Source organism: Oratosquilla oratoria, chromosome 6 (genome assembly GCF_046742065.1).
Source record: "Oratosquilla oratoria isolate Oo_2021 chromosome 6, ASM4674206v1, whole genome shotgun sequence".
NCBI classification, from domain to species: Eukaryota; Metazoa; Arthropoda; class Malacostraca; order Stomatopoda; family Squillidae; genus Oratosquilla; species Oratosquilla oratoria.
In genome coordinates, this window is record NC_134782.1 from 80474413 (window position 1) to 80483773 (window position 9361).

A 9361-nucleotide genomic window follows, 5' to 3' on the forward strand; every position below is an offset into this window, starting at 1 on the left:
TTTTGAGTCAAAGTTAGTCTTCATTACAGACTGGGCATGAGCTAGGTTAGTTTTGGCAAAAGAACGAACTTTATCCAAGTTAGATTTAAGAGAGGTAATGTAATTGTTTACCGTGACTAACTTTGTAGAAGGTAAGGAGATCAAATGATCTTTGATGACCTTGAGGGGTCCTCTTACCTTGCGTCCAAAGAGCAACTCAAAAGGTGAGACCCCTAGGGATTCTGATGGTGTTTCCCTTATGGCAAATAGAAGAAATTGCAGGCCCTCATCCCAATCTCTGTCTTCCTCACAGCAGAACTTCCTAATCATAGATTTCATAGTCTGATGAAAACGTTCCAAGGCCCCCTGCGACTGAGGATGGTAAGCTGTTGATAGAGTTTGTTTAATACCGAGCAGCTTTAGAACTTCTGCAAATAGAACACTGGTAAAATTGCTACCTCTGTCTGATTGGATTTCTTCTGGGATTCCAAAGGTCGTGAACAAGTTAGTGAGTGTATTAGCAACAGTTTTAGCAGAGATATTCTTAAGAGGAAAAGCATCAGGGTATCTTGTAGTTGGGCAAAGTGTGGTGAGAATGTATTGGTTGCCTTTCTTTGTCTTTGGGAGAGGTCCAACAATGTCTATAATTAATTTACTGAAAGGCTCAAAAGGTACTTTAATAGGCTGCAATGGATATGGTGGTATAGTTTCATTAGGTTTCCCAACAATCTGGCATGGGTGGCAATTCTTAACAAATTCAGCTACATCTTTTTTCATGCCAGGCCAATAAAACTCATTCAGAAGGCGAAGATATGTCTTCCTTATTCCTAAATGACCTGAGAGACCTTGGTGAGCTACTTTAGAGTGTAAGGGAGTTAGAGTAGTGTCATTCTGTTGTGCTTCTAATAAACTCTGTTCAGTGAATATTTGTGGAATAGCACTTGGAGGAGGAAGGGGTGAATGTGTAGGTGTGTCTTTTAATTTTTGGGATCGGGTTACCGCACAACTAGGGAACAAATTTGGCTGTTCTCGCTCTAACTCATCAGTAGGGTTATGCGTTAAGGGAGTGTCACTCAAAATGATAGGAGCAGGAGTTTGTACAAGTCCACCAGCTATGTCATTACCAAGAAGTAAACTACAGTCTGGGATAGGAAGGGAAGGTTGTTCGCTCACCGCCACCGTTACAGGTCCCTGAACAATGCCGCAGCTGAGGTACACCCGAGCTAGTCTCAAAGGAAACTGGCTGTTAAAGTCATGGAGGTACACACTTTCGCCGGTATAATTGCTGTCTATACCAGGAACAGATGACTTTAGTATAACCGTCTGGGCAGCAGCTGTATCTCTCACGATACGAATGGGGTGCACCTCGCCACCATCCTCCAGAGACACGGCACCAAGTGAACGGAAAGGCTGAAAGATATCGGCAGTTTTACTGGTTGGCACAGACAGAATTGCAGCTACAGGTTTGCTGGGAGCAGTAGTTTGTGACACTTTACATTTAGGGTCTGGGCATTGTTTTATGTGGTGTCCACGTCTTTTACAAAATGAGCAGGTTAGATTTGTTTTTAAATTACTCTGATCTACCAGCTCACCATCCTTAAACCCACTATTAGACTTTACATTATGCTGGAGCACTCTCCTCTCCCTGGTGGGCGAACGATGGACCAGGGAAAACACATCAGCCAACTGTGCGGCCTTAATCAGGTCATTTTCTCCCCTATCGATGAGGTGCATTTTGATAGAGTAGGGAATCTTTCTTATAAATTCCTCTAATGCTATAACATTAACAAGTTCATCAAAAGTATTAACACTGGCTGACTTTAACCACCTCTTAAGACCCCTTAATTTCTCAGAGGCAAATTCATGGTAAGTTTGATACTGAAGTTTATTAAGTGACCTAAATGCTTGTCTGTATCCTTCTGTACTGATTGAGTACGAAGCTAGAATTGCTACTTTAACCTCGTCATAATTAGTGTTATCGTCCACATTATTACATACTTTAAGTGCTTTATCAGACAGCTTAGGTTTAATAAGCCAAACCCAGTCAGGTTTAGGAATTTCAAAGTGTAGAGCTGTGGATTCAAATTCCCTAAAGAAAGACTCAGGATCACTATCAGGAAATGTAGGTATAAGCTTGACATACTTCAGCAAATCAGTCTTAGTTTTAGGAGAGTTGGCATTGTTTTGAATGTCTAATTGCTTAAGTTGAAGTTCATGAGCCCTTTCCTTTTCTCTTTCTTCTCTCTCCTTTTCTCTCCTTTTCTCTTTCCTTTTCTCTTTCTTCTCTCTCCTTTTCTCTTTCTTCTCTCTCCTTTTCTCTTTCTTCTCTGTCATAGTCTATTTGCATTTGTTGAGACATTAGCTTCACTTTCTCTAGTTCAAGTAATAGATTAGGATCTGAAGTCTGTAACGAACGTGAAGCTTCGAGGACATCTTTATCCCCTAAGTGAGCTAGAATTAGAGCACGTAGCTCATCTTTCCTTAAGTCAGGTTTGAAAGAGATATTGAAGGTCTTTGCTATATACTTTAAATCGTCCTTACAAATATTAGTCTCTTTGAATTCTTGGATCTCTGGGTTACCCACAAACTCAGTCGCTTTGAAATCACTCTGCTTAGCCATGGTTTAAATTTAAAAGATTCCGTACTCTATATATATATATATATATAAGTGAAACCTGCTTAGAGCCTGGCAAGTTAACTCGAGAATAAGCTAAAGGCCTTACAGGTATCATGAAGTTTATCACCTGGCATAAACTTAAGTGGCAAGACCGAATTAGGTTCTTGCAAGGTACGTTCTACTCGTAACAAGCCAAAAGGAAACAGGGGGACAGCAGCCCACACTACTGTAAAACAAGGGCCCTATTCATAGGTATACTCTGTAGTTTAAGTAAAAAGTAGAGTATTTGGGTTGGTCAAGTTACAGCGACGTAATCGTGCATAAAGTAAATTCACATAAGTTATAGTAAGCAAGGAAAAAGAGTCACAATTGCAAGCTGTATGTGGGAGAAAACCACTTCTGTCTGTAAGAACAATACATAGAACAACCTACTGTACTAACTACCCCTATTTGGCCATTTATAGAGAATTTAAAGCAGGTACAAGCAGGATTCACAATAAATGCACACAAGGTATAGAGACGTTGCGGAGAGAAGTCAAGTTCCAGGTGAAAATATTTTTCAATTTCAAGTTAAATACAATGATTAAACTATTAGAGAGAATCAGAGTGATTACGATGACTTATTACGATCAACGAGTCAGATCCCGGACGGGCCCCCACAAATGTTACGTACGTCAAGGTTAGTCTAAGGGGGGGACATACATAACATTTCGAAGTGAATTAATTTAAAGCATACAATAACATTTAACAATATTTATTACCAACTGACATTCCCAACAAATACAATTAAACTTAACATTAAATTAGACTTATCTTAAATTAACTTAACACTATTCAACTTGACCACTAGGAACTTGAACAAATTAAGAACTTGAGTACACAGAGAACTTGGTTCCTTCCGCAACGCCCTACGTTACCAGCACCGAAGGGATGATGAGTAGTCCGATATCGTCTCTCGTCCACCAACACCAGGTTAGAAGCGAGTGTATTCAGCTTACAGCTGAGACTGACTCATGGGGCGGTGAACCCTCATTTTATAGGAGAGAGTCGAAACCTCAGGTGCTTCGAGGGTTTGAAGCCGGCTCGATGAAACATGGTGCGACGTGGCGGGGTGTGATTCAGAAGTGTCGTAGTGGTTGTTAGGTGGTAATAGGTGGTTAGTAGAGGTATACCTTACAATATATATATATATATATACATACACACTGAATAGCGTATTGGGTTACGTCAATGTAACTTTGTTACGGGTTAGATGGGTTCGATTCCTCGGCTCGTCTACGTTTCAATTTCCAACGGATGCCTCCTTCGAACCCCTGTCCGGGGTTCGAAACGTCCTCAGGGTTATAACCCTGAGGACAAACCCCGGACAGGGTTCGAAACGTCGGTAATAAATTCTGTTACTCTGAGTCCAGTGTTTTGAAATTTTCCGATAATATATATATATATACATATATATATATATATATATATATATATATATATATATATATATATATATATATATGAACATTTTTAGAAGCTCCGCCATGGGATACGAACCCTGACCCGTGCGTCGATAATCACGAGGTCAAGACGCTAGCAACCATGCTACATGCTACATGGTTGCTAGCGTCTTGGCCTCGTGATTATCGACGCACGGGTCAGGGTTCGTATCCCAATGCGGAGCTTCTAAAAATGTTCAATCTGTCTTAAACATACTCAACATATATATATACATATATACATATATATATATACATATATATATATACATATATACATATATATATACATATATATATGTATATATATATAATATATACATATATATATATATATATATCTACTATAATAAAGTAGTATCCTCTGTCTCTCTGTTTGTTTATTTGTTTGATCCCGAATTCCTCCTAGGGTTTTTTAGATAGACCCCCATAACCATATATATTCTGATACCCTATCCCTCCAGGTACTTGGATAACTATATTTCATTTAAAAGATTATTTTGGTTAGGGTTAAGGCTTAAAATTAGGTGGGTTATGGTTAGGTGAGTGATTATTTACGAAATACTCCTAGGTTTTTGCAGATAGACCCCTATAACCATATATATTCTGAAACCTTATAACCCAAGGTACTTGGAAAACTATCTTTCATTTGTCTGTTTGTCTGTTAGGTGGAGTATGGTTGGGTTAGATATTATTCACGAACTCATCCTAGGTTTTTGCAGATAGACCCCTATAACCATATATATTCTGAAAACTTATAATCCAAGGTACTTGAATTACTATCTTTCATTTGTCTGTCAATTTATTTGTTTGTTTGTTCGTATGTTCACGAACTCCTCCTAGGGTTTTGCAGATAAACCCCCATAACCTTATATATTCTGATACCCTATCACTCCAGGTACTTGGATAACTAAGTTTAATTAAAAATATATATTTTGGTTAAGGTTAAGGGTTAAAGTTAGGTGAGGTATGGTTACGAACTCGCAGCAACGCGCGGGTAATTTGGCTAATGTATATATATGTATATATATATATATATATACATATATATATATATATATATATACATATATTTATTTATATATATATATAAATGGGTATTTGAAATTTCATTACGGAGTTTTCTCTAAAAAAAATAATTTTGAAAGCAGGCAAGTCCCAATATTTAGGAAAATATGTACGTACATTACATACATATACCAAGGCTTTTTCCCCCTTTCAAGGGAGGTAGCCAAAAAGGGAAAGGCATAAAAACACTCCCACCCATTACATCCCTAAATACACTCCACACCCCTCCCACCCTCCCTCTCATCTGAGCACCTCCTGGATGACGGGTCATCCCTGCACCTTGCCCACTGCCCTGGGTCAGGTGCAGTGTCGCAAGACACAGCACATCCACAGTAAGGCCGCTTCATTTAATCGGCGACCCCCCCCTCTCATATAAGGAGAGGACGGGGAGAAATCCCTTCGGGCTGCGTCAAAATTTACTCACACATACTACCTCACCCCCACCCCCCCGCCCATTCCTCCTCATGCAATCACACATCATCCATATACAACCATTCTCCACTCACCTCTGCCTTCCGTCCTCTCCCTTCCTTCCTCAACAGACATTCCCCTCTTCCCCAAAGCCCCGTCTGGGGTATTGGCTGCTTGTTATTGTGGCAAAGTAGCATGCAGTCGATATTTTAGGGTCTATATAGGGCGCCCCTACGGACCAGAGCCACACATCATTTTGTCTATGATAGAAGATTACTCTGTTCATAGAGAAATCATGACACTTTTATACTACGACGTTCCCTCCGTTATGCTGTCCCCCAACCCCTTGTTCCTGTCCTGTACCATTTCTGAGTATTCTCTTTCTGTGATGGGGGAATTCCCTGTGGTGGGGGAAAAGAATACTGCCACCAAGTATCCCACTTGGATCGTAAGAGGCGAGAAGAAAGGGACGGGGAGTGGGACTAGGCATCCTTCTCCCTGTAGCCCCACGGGGCATATATCCTAAAAACAAAAGGAAAATATGTAGTAAATGATATCTGCATAAATAATTTTAATGCATGGATTCAGCTCTGACTCAGATTGGCAGTCACTTAATTTATCCTGGGGCTTGATTTGGTGAGGAAGTATTCAGCTATTTCCCTGTTTATTTATTTATTTATTTATTTTTTTTATACTCCAGATTTGATTTACCATTTCTCTCGGGTTTATGTCAGGTTAAATTGCTTTTAGGTTTTATTGAAAACGAAAAAATGAAATTCCTGAACCCTATGAAAGTCGGACAGATCAATCTTTTGATGCAGGGTACGTCCATGAAACAGCTACAAGCAGCAAAGAATTGTAAATCCCACACAGTCTTAGTTTAATTTTGAGGAAAAGAAGAAGAAAAACGTCTGGTATTGAGCTCAAGAAGGAAAAAAGAAATGTGCCAGAAAGAAGAAAACTTCACTCAGGGTTGATAGATAGTAAAAATGGCTCATAGGAAAAAATATCCTTGCGCATAGATTAAAGCCATGTTGGCTGAAGATAAAATTAATTAGCCTCCCAGAATTGTGATTAACAGGCTTTTGGAAGCTGGGTTGCGAGCAGATCGGCCCAGGAAGAAACCACGACTTACAAAGACCCTGAAAGAATTTCGGTTTGAATGGTCTAAAACAGTATGTTTGATGGACTCAAGATGACTGGAAAAAGACAAATAGCCCTATGTACTCTCTGCATTGAGGTAACACGATATTAGAGTGAATTTAAGTTGATTAGAATTAGATTGGCAAAAATAAAAAAAAACACTAAAGTATCCCGATTTCTGTTAAAGCATCACTAGCTTTCATTATCTTGATTAAATTCTTTGACTTTCTTCCACCGAGGCAAATACTCCTCTAAGGTCAATGTGTCTGCTTATCTGTCTATTCATTTTCAAAATTACAATGTTATTAAACTTGCATTTCACAACTTTTTGGGTAGATTAAAAATGAGTGCATGGAGGATTTAGGGAAAAATATCAATGTACTAGTAATGGGAGACCTTAATGCTAGGGTAGGAAATGATCCAATTGATGGAGTGGTTGGGAAATGTGGAGGTCCAGGAAAAAATCCTATTGGAGAGTTGATGGTGGAAATGTGTCTAGAAAGAGAGTTGATGATAGCAAATACAGTGTTTCGGAAGAAAATCAAGCATAAGTACACATGGGAGAGGGTGGTGGAGGGAAGGGTGGTAGATAGAGCGTTAATGGATTATGTAGTGGTAAATAGGATTATGATAGGAAGAGTTAAGGATGTACATGTGCTAAGGGGAGAGGGTGGGGGAATATCAGATCATTTTTTGGTGGAAGGTAAGTTGAGAGTGCAGGATAGATGGAGGAAGAGGAAAGTGACAAAAGGTAGGGAGGTGCTTAGAGTGAACTCTTTAAATGAAAAGGAAAAGGAGAAAGAGTACAAGAAGAAGCTGAAGGAGTGGGAGGGAGTGAGGGATAAAGTAGAGCTAGGTGTGGAGGAGGAATGGGGATGGTTCAAGGAGGGAGTCACAAAGTGTGCAAGGATGGTGTGTGGAACAAGAAGGACAGGAGGAAATAGAAGGAAGGGAAGTGAATGGTGGGATGAGGAAACAAAGAAGGTTGTAGAAGAAAAGAAGCGAGCTTTCACGATTTGGTTACAAAATAGGACGAGGGAGTCATATGAGAGGTACAAAGAAAAGAAAAGAGAAGTAAAGCAAAAGGTAAAGGAGGCAAAGAGGAGAGCAGATGTGAAATGGGGTAAGAGTATGACAGAAAATCTTGAAAGTAATAAAAAGATGTTTTGGAAAGAAATGAAGAGAGGAAGAGGAGGCGAATCAAGTAGAGAAGAAAAGGTAAAAGGTGCAGATGGAGAGATGATAATGGAAGAGAAGGCAGTAAGGGGAAGATGGACAGAATATTTTAGGGAGTTGCTAAATATGAAGGAGGATAGGGAGGGAAAGATAGCTGCAGTAGGAAATGCTAAGAAAATGACCGTGATGAGTGAGGACAATGGAGGAGAAATAAGGAAGGATGAAGTGAAGGCAGTTGTTAAGATGATGAAAGCAGGTAAGGCACCTGGTCTGGATGGATGCAATGCAGAATGTCTAAAAAAAAGGAGGTACAGTGTTGGTGGACTGGCTGGTGAGGTTATTTAATGTTTGCTGGAGAGAAGGTAGAGTGCCGGAGGACTGGAGGAGTGCCTGTATAGTTCCACTTTACAAGGGAAAAGGGGACAAGTGTGAATGTAGTAGTTTCAGATGGATTAGCTTCTTAAGTGTAGTTGGGAAGGCTTATGGGAGGATCTTGATTGAGAGGATTAGGAGAGGAACAGAGGGAGTAATTGGTGAGGAGCAGTGTGGATTTAGGACAGGTAGAGGTTGTGTAGATCAGATTTTTGTGGTAAGACAGATATGTGAGAAAGCTATAGGAAAGGGGAAGGATGTTTTTTGGGCCTTTATGGATTTGAAAAAGGCTTACGACAGGGTAGACAGAAAGGCACTGTGGGAGGTTTTGCGGATATACGGGATAGGAGGAAAGCTTCTAGGAGCTGTCAAGAGTTTTTATGAGAGTAGTAGAGCTTGTGTCAGGATTAGAAATGGAGAGAGTGAGTGGTTCGAGGTAAAGGTGGGACTTCGTCAAGGATGCGTTATGTCGCCCTGGCTGTTCAACTTATATATGGGTGGGGTGGTGCGAGAGGTAAATGCAAGGGTAGTGGGTCAGGGATTGGAGATAGTTAAAGAAAATGGAGAAAAGTGGGAGGTGAGCCAGCTGTTGTTTTCGGACAACACTGTACTTGTGGCAGGATCGGAGGAGGGATTAAGGAAGTTGGTGGCAGAGTTTGGGAGAGTATGTGATAGAAGAAAGCTAAAGATAAATGTGGGTAAAAGTAAGGTGATGAGATGTACAAGGGGTGAAAGTGGCAGTAGTCTGGAAGTGAGTATTAAGGGAGAGCGACTTGAGGAAGTGGATAGTTTTAGATACTTGGGTGCAAACGTGGCAGGAAAAGGTGGAGTGAAGGTGGAGGTAGAATGTAGATTGAAAGAAGCGAGTAAATGTCTTGGTGGATTAAAAAGTGTAATAAGGAATAGGCATTTGGGAATGGATGCTAAGAGGAGACTATATGAAGGAGTGATTGTGCCAACAGCACTGTATGGGGGAGAAACATGGAACATAAGAGAAGAAAAGAGAAGGAGCTTGAATGTGTTTGAGATGAGGTGTCTGAGAAGTATGATGGGGGTTACTAGGCTAGATAGAGTGAGAAATGAGGAGGTGAAGAGGAGAACAGGGGTGGAAAGG

The 9361-nt window shown here is 40.2% G+C and overlaps 1 protein-coding gene across 1 annotated transcript in view; it reads right to left on the bottom strand.

Moving 5' to 3' along the window:
- LOC143026123 (uncharacterized) overlaps nucleotides 1-2599 on the bottom strand; it is a 36511-nt gene extending 33912 nt beyond the window's left edge. The window contains exons 1-2 of the mRNA XM_076186125.1: nucleotides 2348-2599; nucleotides 1-2178 (exon numbers count right to left, since the gene is read on the bottom strand). The exon at nucleotides 1-2178 is cut by the window's left edge and continues 1744 nt beyond it. Of these exons, the coding sequence (XP_076042240.1) occupies nucleotides 1-2178; nucleotides 2348-2599 (2430 nt within the window). The remainder of the gene's footprint in view (nucleotides 2179-2347) is intronic.
- Nucleotides 2600-9361: the final 6762 nt, after the last annotated feature.